We start from the raw sequence: 15420 nt of genomic DNA on the forward strand, positions 1-15420 counted from the left end.
GCAGCCGAGCTCTTAACCACTGCGCGGGCAGGTCTCAATTCACACTAACCATTTCAGGTGCTCAATAGCTGTTATTGGATAGAGCTGGCCTAGGGAGCATTTTGTCTGTTCTCCCAGCCCCACAGAAGCCCTGCTTGGGAAGCTCGGTCTCCCCTGGGCTGCACTGATGTCCCTCCCTCCCCAGCCTGGCCAGGCAGCGAACTCTAGAGGACGAGGAGGAGCAGGAGCGGGAGCGCCGGCGGAGGCAACGCAACCTGAGCTCCACCACCACCGACAACGAGGCTCCTGGGCTCACCCAGAACGGAGGCCAGCCCCTTGCGGAGAGGTGCTTTGATTGGGTTGGGGGGAGGGTGTTTCCCTGTCTCAGGTGATGGGGATTGGCTCAGCTGCCCTGATACACCAAGCCTAACCATTTGACCTGCCCATGGTATTGAGGCCCTGGGAATGAGGCTGAAGCCTGGGAAGATGAAATTCCAGTTCCTCAACTTCCCCAGAGCCCTCCTCAGCCCTGCCAGATCCCACCGTTTCATTACAGTTGCTACTGTGTGTTGAGCCCCACCTTGAACTGCACTTTTCTGGACATTTTATGGACATAGCTCACTAAATCCTCACAGTATCCCTGAGAGAGAGGTATTATTTGCCCATTTTAGAGATGGAGTAACTGGGTCGGAGGGTACTTAGGTGACTTGCTGAGATCATATGGCTGAAGAGTGGCAGGGCCAGGATTTGCATCCAGATCTGTCAGGCTCTGTAGCTCAACTGTTTGCATAAACCAGGCTGCCTCATTCTGACCCTAACGCTCCGCTCCGCTCCGTAACTAGCTTCTGAGGGGAAGGAGGCTAGTCTTGCCATCTAGACTTTAGGGTTAGGAGGGAAAGGAAGCAAAAGGCTTGGAATTTACTGAATGCCACCTACGTGCCAGGACTGTGCTGCACAGTGTCATGGGATGAGTCTCACTTCATCCCCCTAACAAGCCCAATTTGCAGATGTGGAAACAGAGGCTCAGACAGATAAAATGCCTGAAATCACACCCCATGTCTGTAAATTCCCAATTAGTTCTCTTTCCTCTGCAGAAGTAAAGGGAGGGATAAAAGGGTCGTGAGGAAGGAAAATAATCTGTGGGGTTTGGACAACCCTCTCATGTTGCTCTTGTTTCCTTGGGTCCCCTTGAGAGAATAGGATCTAAGTCCTGGGTTGCACCAATTCCTCTGGCTCTCACCTAGGCCTGGCTGCACACACATGATTGACAGAGGTGCTGGATGATGGTACATTGGGTTTTACTCTCAGCTACACCACTAATTAGCTGTGTGAGCTTTGACAAATCCCTGAACCTCTCTGATCTCGATCCAAGCTCTAAAGGGCAGAGATTGTGCTTATTCCTTTGACCCCACAATGTCCACACAGGGTCTGGCACGGAAAAAAGTAAGTGCTCAATCAGTGTTTGTTTTTTTTTTTTTTTAAATTGAGTCTGAACATGGAATGATTAGACCATACAGAGGCTTAGAAACATTTTTTAAACACATGGAGTGTTTTGTTCAAATACCATCTTGGAAGTCCAATATGTAGAGCAGATAAAAGGGATCCAGGGCTCTACTTCCTCACCCCCTCCCTGGTGAATCTGAAGGTATCTCCATTGAGTCAGGTACACCCCAGGGTCCCTCCCACCTCTGATATCCTCTGATTCTATCTCCCACTCTCTTGACTCAGACTGCTGAGTGTGGAGGAAGCAGAGGCCCCGACAGCACTGCCCCAAGCCTCCAGAGACGAGGATGAGGACTTCCAGGCCATCCTCAGGACGCGGCAGGAGCGGCAGCAGAGGCGGCAGGTGGTGGAGGCTGCAGAGGCTCCCATCCGGGAGAGGCTGAAGTCCGAGGAGGGCAGGGACAGCCTGGGCACTGGGCAGCCCAGGCAGCAACCTCCAACGCCCCAGAAGGAATTGGACACCCCGCCTCGCCGGAGACTGAGCCACGAGCAGCGATATCCCTGGGCCAGGGATGAGGAGAGCTTGGTGGGCAGAGAGCCAGGAGAGGGGAAGGTCCTGGATCCAGAGAAGGCCACAGTCTCAGAGAAAACCTGCATTCCAGAGAAGACGTTAGCATTCGAGAAGAGATCAGTCTCAGAGAAAAGATCCATCTCCGAGGAGGTGCCCATCCCTGAGAATATACCAGTGTCAGAAAAGACAAGAGTCTCGGAGAAAAGATCCATCTCAGAAAGGAGAGTGGTTCCAGAAAGCACAAGTGTCTCAGAGAAGACGCCCGTTCCAGAGAAAACCTCAGTGTCAGAGAAGATAACAGTCTCAGAGAAAAGATCCATCTCAGAGAAGAAATCAGTTCCAGAAAAAACAAGTGTGTCGGAGTTGACCCCACAGAAATCGTCAAGCTCGGAAAGGAGACTGGTGTCTGAGAAAGCATCCATCTTTGAGAAGATGGTGGTCTCAGAGAAGACCCCGACCGCAGAGACAAAGCTGACCCTCAAGAGGGCAGCAGCCTCTGAGCAGCCCCAGGCCCGGGAGCAGCTGGCCCCTAGCGGGGCCCAGCCCACCACTAAGGAGCAAAGAAGAAGGGCCCTCCCTGAGAAGAGCCCCTGTCCCTCTGCAGAGCCAAGAGAGCAGGGAGAGCCAGGCTCTCCAACTGCGGCTTCCCGCTTCCCGCCCTTCACACTCCAGGTTGGCAGTCCTCCTGTCTCTTCCACCCTCAAACCCCTCTCCCTGGCCAGCCCTCCCCTCTAGCCCTGCGCAGGTGGTCTCTGGCTCCCTGTGCACCTCCTACCTTCAGGCCGACCTTAGCAGTTTCTTCTCTTCCTTTCTGCTTCCCGCCACTGTCAGAATAGGGGACGCTGAGGTAGCTGCTGGCAGCCGAAAGGGGCATCCGGTGTGTGGCAGAGAGTACCGGGTACCTAGTGCTACATCTGCATTCAGGGCCTGAACTCCAGAACCCCAGCACACTCTTGGGAACCCTTGGATCCGTCCAGAAGCTCCCCTGGAAAGTGCTGCCTGGTAGCCTGGCCCCACAGGACTGTGTCCCCACCCCCAGAGCAGACACAAAAGGGCAGGAGGCAGGAGTGAAAGTTCCCTCACCCTTCCTCCTGTAGTTCCTAGGATGAGCCAGGCCATGGGGCCTGGTAGGGCCCCAAACCTCCAGTTTGACGCTCCCCCTGCTCCATCCAGGTGAAGATCCCCAGCAAAGAGGAAGAAGCAGACACAGCCTCGCCCACCCAGGTCTCCTACAGCAGCTCCCTCAAACGCTCCAGCTCCAGGACCATATCCTTTCGGGTGAGAGCCCAGGCAGGGCAACCTTGTCTTTCTAATCCATTGGAAGGCAAGCCAAGGAAATCAGCATCCATTATGGCATACGGGTCTTAGGTCAGATATAAGGAAGCTCTTCTTGACAGAGAGGTTCTTTGGATTCTCACGAGTGTCCAACAACAGAAAAAAAAAAAACAAAAAAACCCAAGCCCGTTGCCGTCAAGTCGATCCAACTCATAGTGACCCTATAGGACAGAGTAGGACTGCCCCATAATGTTTCCAAGGAGCGGCTGGTGGATTCAAACTGCCCACCTTTTTGGTTAGTAGCCAAACTCTTAACCACTAACTGTGCCACCAGGGTTTCCGAGAACAGAAAAGGTTGGATTAAATAAAAGAGAACAGGTTAATTACCCAGAAGGTGGGTGTGAACAAGCATGAGCAGCCCCACCTAGTGGGGAAGGCCAGAACTGCAGGGAGGAGGCCCTGCAGTGACAGCGCTGGGCTGTGGGAATCCCGCTCCTGCCTTCTCAGTTTCTGTCCTCACTCAGGAGGCTTGCCCAGGAGGGAAGGGCAGGGGCAGAGGGCAGCAGGGCTCTCCTTGTGCTCTCTGCTCTGCCGCTGCCCCAATCGTATAAATTATATGGATTGAGGAGGGATCTCATCTTGCCTTCTTACAGTATTTATTCTTAGTTCCTTTGTTCACTGAGTCATTTCATTCATTCATTTGGCTGACTGTGTGCTGTGCCCCTAATGTGTGCCAGGTCCTGGGGAGGAGACTGGAGGCCTGATGCTGACTGGTGCCCAGTCCCTGCCTGAGGGCTTTTGGGCAGTGGGGAGGCAGACAGGAACACAGGTGGTTACAGGTACCCTGAGAAGGGCTGGGGGAGCCCAAGGAGAGGCCAGGTGTTTCCCAGACAAGCAGTTTGGCTACATATTTCTTTGGGTAGGGGTCGAAAGGGAGGAAGTGTTCTAAGAGCTGTCCCCCTTACATGGGGGGGGGGCAGCTGGCCTCCCGGGAGCTCCCACTCACCAACGCCTTTCCTTCTCATTTCAGATGAGCCCTAGGAAGGACAACTCGGAAACAACATTAACCCGCAGGTCAGGGGCCGGGAGGAGGCTCTGGCTCTCTTCAGTTTGTTCACGTTCAGACTGCATTTACTGAGCATCTGCCCCCTGCCCTCCATGTGTCAGGCTGTGCCATAGGGCACCTGAGTGGAAGGCATGATCCTTGTTGGGGGCCCTGGATCTGGCAGGCAAACTGGAATTACATGAGGGACTGCGGCCAGATGAGATGGAGCAGGAAGGGATCCGGGAGGGCTTCCTGGAGGAGGCAGGACTCGGGCAGCGCTCTGAAGCTGGAGGAGGGTTTAATCTTGGGATGTAGGGGTGGGGAGGAAAAGGAGGGCTTTTCAGGAAGGAGGCTGTGAACAGTGCAAGGAAGGGGAAGTCCTGCTTCAGCAGGCCTGGTGTGGGGGGCCTGGGAATATGCAGGTTTAACAAGCACCCCCATGTCTCCTCATGTTGATAAGGACTATGCTTTGAAAAGAAAAAAAAGAAATAGGACCTGAAAAGCAGTTGGACTTATGTGTAAGGAATTTCATCCACCCATGCTGTATCCATCTGCCCTTTAAACATTTACCGAGGTCCTGGGATGGGGTGCAGGGAGTACAAAGATGAATAAGACACAGTTGCTGCCCTCCAGAGACTCACAGCCTCAGGAAAGAATCAGACCATCAAATAAGCAAGAGCCACCCAGCAGGGAGGTGCATGGACAGGAATAAAAAGGAAGGACTTGGAGCTCAGTAGTAGCTGCCAAAGATGGCCTTTGGAAAGGGAGGCAGGGCCAGGTCATGAGAGCCTTGTATGCTGTGCCAAGGAGTTTGATCTGTGGCCTGAGAGGTTGGAGCCAGAAGGACAGGATCGGATTTGTTGGGTAGATGCAGTCTGGTGGCAGTGGGGAGGAGAGCTCAGGGAGGTGGGCAGGGAAAGTGGGTAGGAGGGACGGTAGTGGAGGGAAGATGAAGGGCCAGATGTAGGAGACACTTTTGAGGTAGAAATGACAGGCTGTGGTGATGGATGTGGGAGGGGAAGGGAAGTGAGGGAGGAATGGAGGATGTCTCATACTGAGGATGTCCCACCGATGGGATGTGAAGAAAATCACGGGCGTCTGTAGATCTTCACCTTGGCCAAGTCATCACAGAGTAGCTCTACTGGAGGCCATGTTCTCTTTGCCAAAATGCTGGGGTGAGGTGGACGCTACTCCTTAGGCTCTGGGGCAGGCCTGGTCTCTTTGGGGGTGAGGTCCTCATCAGGCTTATCTTGTCTGTCTTCCCTCCCTGCAGTGCCAGCATGCGGCTCCCAGCTAGCACAGCCAAATTAGGAGAGAAGCTGGAGAGATACCACACAGCGATACAGGTGTGTGTGTTGGGGGGGTGCCTCTTCCAGAGGAACCGATGACACCTGACGAGTCTGGTGGGCAGAGTCCTGTGTACTTCACTTGCACAGCTCATTGGTTTGTTCTCTTCCCAGAGATCAGAATCAGTGAAGTCTCCAGCCGCCTCCCGCACAGAGTTCTTTGTGGCTCCTGTGGGTGTAGCAGGCAAGCGCCACCTCTTTGAGAAGGAGCTGGCCAACCAGAGTCGAGTAGAACCAGCCTCTAGCCGGAAGGTGAGGGGCTCAGGTCCAGCCAGGGGTCTGCAGGCTGATCATGCCTGAGATCTCCAAACCCCGAACCCTGGCCACGACAAAGTAGAAAACTCTGTATTTTCATATGTCAGTCGACATTGGCAGGCCCTGCCATTGACTTGAGTTGCCACTCATGGTTCCTGAGCCCAAGTTGTCTTTGTTGTGTCTATAACCCCCTAAGGGAAGGGGTGGGGGGGGCTGTCCCAGATGTATATGGCATGTGCTGGATGTATATGGGAAAGAGGTAGAGTCCTATCCCTGTTCCAGGGCCTTTGAAAATCCCCTGGCTGTTGCTAGCAGCCCCAAACTCTGAGATGGAAGCCTTTCTTTTTAGGAGAACTTGAGGTTTTCAGGGGTTGTAACATCAAGGCTCAACCTGTGGATCAGCAGGACCCAGGAGTCTGGAGACCAGGACCCCCAGGTAACTTGTCCCTCACTGATGTCTCACTGTGGGCCTTTTAATGGTGGAATGGTCCGGTCCAGAGAACAATTGCATCATTCCAGGAGTGGAGACAGTGGAGATGGGGAGGGATGTGGATGGAACCGTGGGTCAGAAGGCAGCAGAGAGGAGAGGGCCTGGGGCCCTTCACCCTTCCAGGAAGAAGGAGAATGTCCCAGGCAGGGGAAGGGAGCCTGGGGGACCCTGAGCCCCTTCACAGCCCTGACTTAGTACCTGGTGTCCACCCTGGTGCTCCCATTCAGGAGGTGCAGAAAGAGTTGGCTGCCACCAAAAGGACCCAGTGGAGAAAGAAGTCAAACACCCCCCTGGATGCTGAGGTGAGGGGAGCAGGCAGGCTTGGCCCTGGGGGAGAAGGCTGTGGTTGGCTGGGGTGGCGCTGGGAGACTTTGCACACCCACCTGCATGCACACAGTAGTTGGGACAATCACACAGTTCAGTGACCCAGAATGCCCCCTGGTCCTGTTCTGCTCTCTCTGGCCTGACCCAACATGGAGAACACCTGCTTGAATCCCTCAGCTGGCTCTGCTTCCCCACAGCTCTGCAAACCAGCAGACCTTGGGTCTGGCCCAGCCTGAGTGTAGGTCTTAAGAAAAGGGATGCCTTCCTGTTCGGAGACCTCCTTCCCCTCCCAGCTCTAGGAACCCCCTTCCCTGTTCTGATACGCCTTTTTCCTACAGGTGTGACGAGCCCTGCCAAGATGGATGCCCTCATGCCAGCCCTGCCTCCTGCAGCAGCAGCCCTGCCTCTCATTGCCCCTGCTCCCTACCTTTCTGCCTCTACACCTGTCTGGCCAGGGCCTCTGGGGCCAGGAATGTCGGGGAGACTCAGCCAGCTCCCTCCCACCAGCCTCTGGGGGCGGGTCTGCCCGGGCACCTTCTTGTCCCACTGCAGGCACAGCCTATCCTTGGGGCTGCCAGGCCAGGACCCAGTGTCAGCCCAGGGCACAGCACTGACACACATCAGCACTATGGGCCTCAATGTCCTGTCCAGAGGTGTCCCCTCCTTCTTGCTCACCTCGAGGATCAGGGTAGGGCCATCTTTCAGGAACTCTAGGATTACCTGCTTCATCTGCCCCCAGCAGGTGCCTATAATGTCTCTCCCTTACTGAGGCCCCCATGCTGGCCCTGCTCCCAGCCTGCTGAGGCCAGATTGTGAAAGAGGTGCAGTACCTCTTCCACGTGTTCCATCTCCCTGCTTTGTCTTCCTCTCGCTTCCCTGACCTGCTGCCTTGGTCAGGAGCCCAGTGCCTTTATATGCTCCCCGTGGCCCTCTCTGGAAAACACGTTCTCAGGAAGGATCTGATAAACTCATTCACTCTCAGGTATAAATGACTGATGATACCTTAGAAATAGACTCCTTCCTGGAGGCTTTGCTTTCTAATGGGAATCATCCTGTGTGTGAAGGGGTGGGTTTGTGTCTTGGCTGGGTGGGCAGTCAGTTTCCTACTCTCCCTCTTCTCATGCTAAAGTGGGCTTGGCAACTTGAGGGGCCCGAACTTCCAGATACAGTGCCAAGTCAGCTGCCACCGCCCCTCACTCTCTCCAAGTCCAGTCTTCCATCCCCCCAACATCCTGGTCCATGTGAGCTTGGAGAATGCTGAGGCACCTGAGAATCTAGGCCAAACCAAACTAAAGAAGCCAGTCTGATGCCCTGTCCAAACCCTTTAATGCTGTAGTTAAAAACCTTTTGTTTTTTCTTTTAATTAGAATGCTTATTCCTGACTGACTGCTCTGGTTTTACCCAGAAGCAGGTAGGGTTGGGAGTAGGTTCAGAGCCCTGCCTCCCTCCCACCTCTCCAATGCCTGGGGGACTCCAGGGAATCTGACAGCACAGCTCTGAAGGGCATCACCAGGTCCCCAAGCTTGTTGGCCAGAAGCAGCCAGCCAGGGCAGCCAGCCTTACCCCAGCCCTGTGATTCAGGCTAAGGACTCCTGTCCTGGATCCCATGGTCCAGGGGACATAAGGCCCAAGAGCCCCCATCTGTGTAGACCTCCCTGGTCCCTAGAAGCAGCCCGGAGCCCCCAGGCTTGCCCACCTCTAGCCAGTGAGCCTCCTGTAGCTGGCCCCCGTGCCTGCATTGTGCCTGGAGGCCCTGCCCTAGTGCCCTCCGCCCCCCACCAGGGCTAGAGCTTTTGCAAACACTCCACCACTATAGTTAAGAGTTTGAGGACAAAGCCCGAGGTGGGGCAGAGGTGTGGATGGGCACCGGCCAGAAACTCCAGAGACCTGAACTTCTGCTCTGGCCCTGCCAGAAACTCAGGGCCCTTCTCCCAGCCCTAGGGTTCAACCAGATGACCTCTAAGGACCTTTGATCTCTCATGTTCTAGAATTTGAAATGTTTCCCTGGCAGAGCAACTCTTCTGAAAGCCAGTAGGGCAAACTGTCCCCACACAGACTTCTCTTCAGGAGGGGCTCCTGGAAGCCTTCCTCAGGGAGCCCTAGAGGGATACCAGGGGCTGGCTTGTTCCTGGATGTCTGGGGCTATTCCAGCAACTGCTGTCTTGGTGGGGGTGGAACCTTCGTGCCTGCACATGCCGTCCCTGGGGTGCCCATTGAGGGCAGGCTGCTAGACAGAGTCTCTCCCTTGTATTCATGCATCCAACACACGAGGACCCTGCCATCGTTTCAGTCAGGGAGGCAGCTAATAAACAAGGCAATGAATGCATGCCCGAGATCATTTCAGCTCCCTCACTCTCATTTTTGTCATGTATTTGAGCCCTACAGTGTGCTGGGGTTGGGGCCTATTAGGGTTCTCCAGAGAAACAGATCCAATAGGAAATCTATCTGGAGAGATAGGAGTCTCTGGGTGGTGCAAACAGTTAACACGCTCAGCTGCTACATGAAAGGTTGGAGGTTCAAGTCCACCCAGAGGTGCCTCAGAAGAAAGTCCTAGCTACCTACTTCTGAAAATTTAGCCATTGAAAACTCTGGAGCACAGTTCTACTCAGACACATGTGGGGTTGCCATGAGTTGGAATTGACTTGATGGCAGCTGGTGGTGGTGATATATATATATATATATATATATATATGATGGATGGCAAAACTTCATCTCGTGTTCTTTGGACATGTTATCAGGAAGGACCAGTCCTTGGACAAGGATATCATGCTTGGTAAAGTAGAAGGTCAATGAAAGAGAGGTAGATCGTCAATGAGATGGATTGACACAGTGGCTGCAACAATGGGCTCAAACATAATGATCATGATGGTGCAGCCCAGGGCAGTGTTTTGTTCTCTTGTACATATGGTCACTATCAGTCGGAACTGACTCAATGGCACCTAACAACAACGTGTGTGTGTGTGTGTATGAGACAGAGAGAGATTGATTTCCCATGATCATGGGGGCTGGCAAGTTGGAAATCCATAGGGCAGGTGGCATGCTGGAAACTCTGGCAGTTTCTACATTACAGGTTTGAGGCAAAATTCCTTCTTTGGGAAACCTCAGTTTTTACTCTAAGACCTTCAACTGGTTGGATGAGACCCACTCACAATGGTAACCTGCCTTACTTAGAGTCAACTGTAAAGTTAATCCCATCTACAAAATAACCTTCACAGCAATGTCTAGACTAGTGTTTGACCAAACAAATGGGCACCATAGCCCAGTCAAGTTGACACATAAAATTAACCATCACAGGGCCATAGACATCCTCCCACAAAAACCCTGGGCCCTGACCAGAAGAAGTTTACACAATCATGGACCTGTATCACTTGATTTTAAAGCCCTTGAGGAATAAGCTTCCATAGCCCTCACTATCCCCCACACAACCCAGCAGTCTGCAAATTGAACCACCTTTTTCAGTTATAAGTTCTGCTTTGTATCTGACCACTGATAGTGGTTTAAGTCTATTCCCTTGGACAGGGGCTTGTCCCATGGTTTTGGGGTCACAGAGAAGACCCACTTTGCAGATGTCATCACTGAGTCCCACAGAACTTGCTACCTGCCCAAGGCTGCCCAACCCAGCAGAAGCAAAGCTTGAGCAGCCAGTGGCCTGGAGGACATCTTCACCCACAGTTCATTCAAGTGGAGCTGCAGATAAACCCTTATCCTCTGCCCACCAGAACCTTGGCCCAGAGATTCATGAAGAGTCTTGGAGGTTGCCTTCTGCCTCCCAACCCTGCTCCCAGGGTGCCCTCCCTGTCCTGGGTCGCTGGCATCTGCTTTATCAGGATTCTCAAGAGGGACAGCTGGTTTGTGTTACATGCTCCCTCCCCTGTTCCCCGCATATCTGAGCAGCTTTAAATAGCTTATCTGAGCAGCTGGACAACCACATAGGCTTATATGGCATGGGGTACATGTTCCTTTAGCCCTGTCCCTGGCACCTGCCAAAATAGCAGTCAACACCCCCCACTCCCCGCCGCCACACTCCCATGTCTCCTGCTGCACATTCCTCCCACCACTGGGCTCACTCACGAGGCCCCAGCCCACCTGCCTGCTTAAAGCCCTCTCCATCCCTGCCCTAGTTCAGTTCCCACCCAGGCCGAGCAGACACCTCTTGGATCTCCCTGCAGCTCGTGTTCTGAGGTAAGACTTGGGCACTTGTCTGTGGGAACGGGGAGAGCAGAGAGTGGAGGGGAAGATGTGAGGGCCCCTTACCCAGAGTTTGTCTGTGTCCACCCTGAGTGGACATCGGGGTTGATAGTGGTCCACATTCTCTCCTAGAGAAGGCCTGGGTGGTTTGGTGGGAAAGCAGATTAATTTTAGATAAGATGTGACAGAGATTGGACACCAAGATTAGTGCCGTAGAGAGGAAAGAACCCTGTGCTGGAAAGTGGAGACTTGGGCTTGAGTCCTGGATCTGCCGCAAAAGATGCTGCCCAAGAGGGCAAATTACTTCTTCCCCCTGGACCTCAATTTCCTTATCTGTTGAATGGACCAGATATTTGCTAGGCTTCTAAATATTACGAACCTCTGACCAGCAGGGACATCCCCAAATTGCTTGGTCTGAATTCCTTTCCTCTAGGCAAAGGGCCACCTAAACCTTTCCTTTCCTTTCTGAGCCCCAGAGAGCAGAGTAAGGCTTGTGATCAAATTCTCATCTCCAGGAACTTGGGAACCATTCTGGAAGCATTGAAGTAGGCAGCATTGAAGTAGTGCTTCCCCAAGCTGACATTTAAATTTCATTTGACTCTGTGACCCAGCACCAGTCCCTTCCCCAGAGCAAGAGCATGAGAGGCAGATGGTGGAAAGGCCCCTACTGGGACATCTTTCATAAAGTGTGAACCTAGCTCACTTGCATTAAAGGGTTAACCCTGAACGTAGCTGCCCTAGGTGTCCCGGCAAGTGCGACCCTTGCCCTAGCCACCCCAGCCCACCCCATAGGGAGAGATCTTGCTCTGTGCCTGGGAGTAGTAGAGAGAAAGATTCTCTTGACTTTTCAGCTCCTCCTGGGCAGGCTGAGGATATATTTTAGAGATGGTGGTGGTTGGAGTGTGAGGAATTTCAAAGCACATTCTCCAGCCTAGTGCAGCTGGGAAGCCACCTGACCTTCCAAATTCCTCCTCTGACCCATGTCTCACAGGGCAAGTCTCCCTTCTCTCAGGAATCTGAGAAGATGGTGTTGCCCTTTCCCCCTCCCTCCTGCCCCCAACTCCCACTCCCCACTCCCTTGTCCCCAGGTCTCCTGGTGGGCTAACAACTGCAGGCTTAGAGGGAGTCCCAGATGAATGCTGAAGACTAGGGCTTAGGGATGGGGCCTGAGTTCTTCAGAAGCTCGGAGACTGTTTCTACAAGACTGGAGCTTGAAGCTCACCTGTTTTATAGCTAGGTAGTCCCTGAGTAGTGCAAACGGTTTGTGCTCGACTACTAACCTAAAGTTTGGCAGTTCGAACCCACCCAGCAGCACCACTGAAGGAAGGCCTGGAGATCTGCTTTCATAAAGACTGCAGCCAAGAAAACCCTGTGGAGCAGTTCTAATCTGTAACATCTGGGGTTGTCATGAGTTGGAATCGACTCGACGGCAATAGTTTGGTGTTGGTCTTTATCTATCTATAGATATAGAGAGATTCAGTGACTTAACTAAGGCCACATAGCAAAAACTGGATTTCAAACCCAGATCTCTTGGCCTCGAGGCCAGTATTCTCTCTGCCCTCTCTTGTTGTTGCTTTATAAGTGTATGTGCCCCAGGAAAGGTGACCCTGAGGGAGGTAGGCTAGAAAACAGCCCTGGGAAGCAAGCCAGGGCTTGGATGTGAGGATAAGGTGCCTTAGGACATTCTCATACCTTGCCGGCCAGGTTCTTGAGCATCTGCCATTCTGGAGCCTCCAGCCCCAGCACAGCTTCTGGCCCTTCCTTGGGTCTTGCCTTGAGTGACTGGCTTGGCTGCACCTTCTCATTGAAAGCCCTCTCCTGGTCTGCATGCTATTTTACGAGTTGGGTGGTGGCCCCAGGAGCAGGGAGGAAGGTCCAAGCTGCTGTTTCTTCCTCTAAGCCCCAGTCCCATACCCAGTGGCCCTGAGCTGGTGGGAGGGCAGGGCAGGAGAGGCCTGAGGAAGCTGAGACCACACGGCCCAGGCTGGCCACGCACAATTCCCCTAGAAGCCTCTCCCTCCTCCCTGGGGTGGCAGGCTCCTCCAGGGGCTCAGGCAGCAGTTCCCCCGAGTTCTCAGTCCACTAGCTCTGGCTGCCCCCCTGGGGTTCTGCCCCAAGAGTCTTCACCCACCCTGGAGTAAGGGGGCTGTTCTCTTTGACCTCCGTCCCCATTTGGAAACCCTCTGGGGTTTGGATCTGTCTTCAGCAACAGGAGACCTTGGTCCCCCATCATGACACCTTACATATTTGACGTCTCCCCTTCTCATTTATCTGGGTGGGGCCAAAAAGTGGCTCCACTAGCCCAGAGCTCCATGGAAACAGGACTTCTCCTCACCCTCCCTCCAGCAGAGGGAGCCAACCCAAGGCCAAGGCTGCAGTGGGTGTCGGATCTGAGGAGGCCTTACCCAGGGGGTAGCCAGGAGCTGCAGCTCCCTTGCAACCCCTCTGCCTCAAAAGGGGCAGCTTTGTGGTGGACATCACTCCACCCCACCAAGCACTGGCTCTCAATGATGGTCTACAGATGGGTGCCTGGGGGCTGCTCTCAGACACTCTAGTGGGATGTACCCACCAGGGAGAAGGGGAGGGGGCATGAGAATGTTCTCTATGGTGCTGCTGTCCTCACCCTGCAGCTTGGGTCAGAAGTTGGTGGCTGCAGCGCTGGCAGGACCCGGAATGGGGCAGGAGGTAGGGGGCAAAGGAGAAACCTTGCTGAGGGTGGTCACATCCACCTTTCTGATCCTACTCCAGCCTCAGTTTAGCCCCACTCTTTAGCCCTGTTTTCATCACCTTGCCCTTTCGCTCTCTACAACATCATGAAGGTTGCAGAGCCGTTATGTCGTACCACTTTAGGGGGTGCCACACACATTTTGACCCATGTGAATGATGCCGCACGGAGCTGTGCAGTGCCAGGCTCTTTATACCAGCTCTAATCCTCACAGCCACCACAGAAGAGGTGAAATATCTACATTTCACAGATGAGGGAGCTGAAGTGTAGGGAAGTCTAGTGACCTTACCAAGGTCACATACACTCAAAATGAGGTTGGTCTCACACCCATGTGCTATTTCCACCTCTTCCTGTAATGACACTTGCACAGTAATAGCTGACATTTGCTGAATGCTCTCCAGGTTTCAAAAAATTATTTGCATCCATTTGATCCTCATAAAAACCCCTGAGTAGCCACGATGTGTATGCTTACTTCATATTACAGAGCAGAAAGTGAGGTTCAGAGATATTAAAAAGACTTGTCCAAACACACTCAGCCAACTTGGAATCTAGATTGTTCCTGTCTCAGTGAGCAGAGTAGCTCAAAATGAGTTTCCCGGCGAAACTTTAATTTAAATTTTAATTGAGATAATTGTAGATTCACATGCAGTTGTAAAATTTAATGAAGAGAGATCCCTTGTACACTTTGCCCAGTTTTCCCCAAAGATAACATTTTGCAAAACTGTATTACAGTATCACAATCAGAATATTGACATTGAAGCAATCTATAATTTTATCCAGATTTCCCCAGTTTTACTTACACTTGTGTGTATCCAGTTATCAAGTTGTATACGCTTTTAACCTGTGTAGATTTGTGTGTCCATCACCACAGTCAACATACTAAGTCCCTCCAAAACGTCAAGGATCCCTCATGTTCCTCCTTTATTGCCACACACCTCCTTCCCATCCTCCACACATACCCCTCAGCCTTAACACCTAGCAACAACTCATCTCTTCTCTAGTCCTGTAACTTTGCTATTTCAAGAATGTTGTATAAATGGAATCATACATTATGTGACCTTTTGGGATTGGCTTTTTCCACTCAACGTAATTCCCTGAATCTTGGCAAGTTATCCACGTTGTTGTGGGTATCAATAGCTTGCTCCTTTTCATTGCTGAGGAGTATTCCATGGAATGGATGTACCACAGTTAGGGTTGTTTAACCATTTATCCAGGAGAACTTTTTGCAGTGATGCACAGAACATGCGGAGCAGGATGGGAGATCATGTAGTGCTTTGTCCCCCCCACCCCCCCACCCCACTCCCAGGGCTTCTGCAGACTGGAAAAGTTGAGAAACATTAGAAACTTTGTTTTGAGGGTTACAATGTTCTGAACCTGATACCTAGAAATCCAGACAGTAAACCAGTTCAGGGGGAAGAAATGAAACCAACATGAGCTGGTTGCCCTTTTGCTCTCCAGTCAACTCTGCGAGCTCATGTGTGTCAAGGTGGAATTGTGCTCCGTAGGGTTTTCAATGGCTGATTTTTCCGAAGTAGATTGCTAGGTCTTTCTTCCAAGGCATCTCTAGGTAGACTTGACTTCCAACCATTCAGTTAGCAGCAGAGCGAGTTAACCATTTACACCACCCAGGAACTCCATCTCCTTTTTACACAGGGGGAAGTGAACTCGCTAGAGGTCACACAGCTGACAAGGGGCAGGGCTAGATTCACGCCCAGGTCTCGCAGGTCGCTCTCTACAATCGTGAGTCAGAGCTGTTCTCCTAGAGCTGAAGATGATGGA

The 15420-nt window shown here is 52.6% G+C and overlaps 1 protein-coding gene across 1 annotated transcript in view; it reads left to right on the top strand.

The window, feature by feature from the left end:
- The window catches only part of LAD1 (ladinin 1), a 29824-nt gene extending 22752 nt beyond the window's left edge, over nucleotides 1-7072 (top strand). The window contains exons 4-12 of the mRNA XM_012555221.1: nucleotides 179-325; nucleotides 1708-2665; nucleotides 3167-3271; nucleotides 4299-4342; nucleotides 5587-5659; nucleotides 5774-5911; nucleotides 6264-6350; nucleotides 6632-6706; nucleotides 7067-7072. Of these exons, the coding sequence (XP_012410675.1) occupies nucleotides 179-325; nucleotides 1708-2665; nucleotides 3167-3271; nucleotides 4299-4342; nucleotides 5587-5659; nucleotides 5774-5911; nucleotides 6264-6350; nucleotides 6632-6706; nucleotides 7067-7072 (1633 nt within the window). The remainder of the gene's footprint in view (nucleotides 1-178; nucleotides 326-1707; nucleotides 2666-3166; nucleotides 3272-4298; nucleotides 4343-5586; nucleotides 5660-5773; nucleotides 5912-6263; nucleotides 6351-6631; nucleotides 6707-7066) is intronic.
- Nucleotides 7073-15420: the final 8348 nt, after the last annotated feature.

The sequence above is a fragment of the Trichechus manatus genome, unplaced genomic scaffold, assembly GCF_000243295.1.
Source record: "Trichechus manatus latirostris isolate Lorelei unplaced genomic scaffold, TriManLat1.0 scaffold00035, whole genome shotgun sequence".
In the NCBI taxonomy this organism is placed as follows: Eukaryota; Metazoa; Chordata; class Mammalia; order Sirenia; family Trichechidae; genus Trichechus; species Trichechus manatus.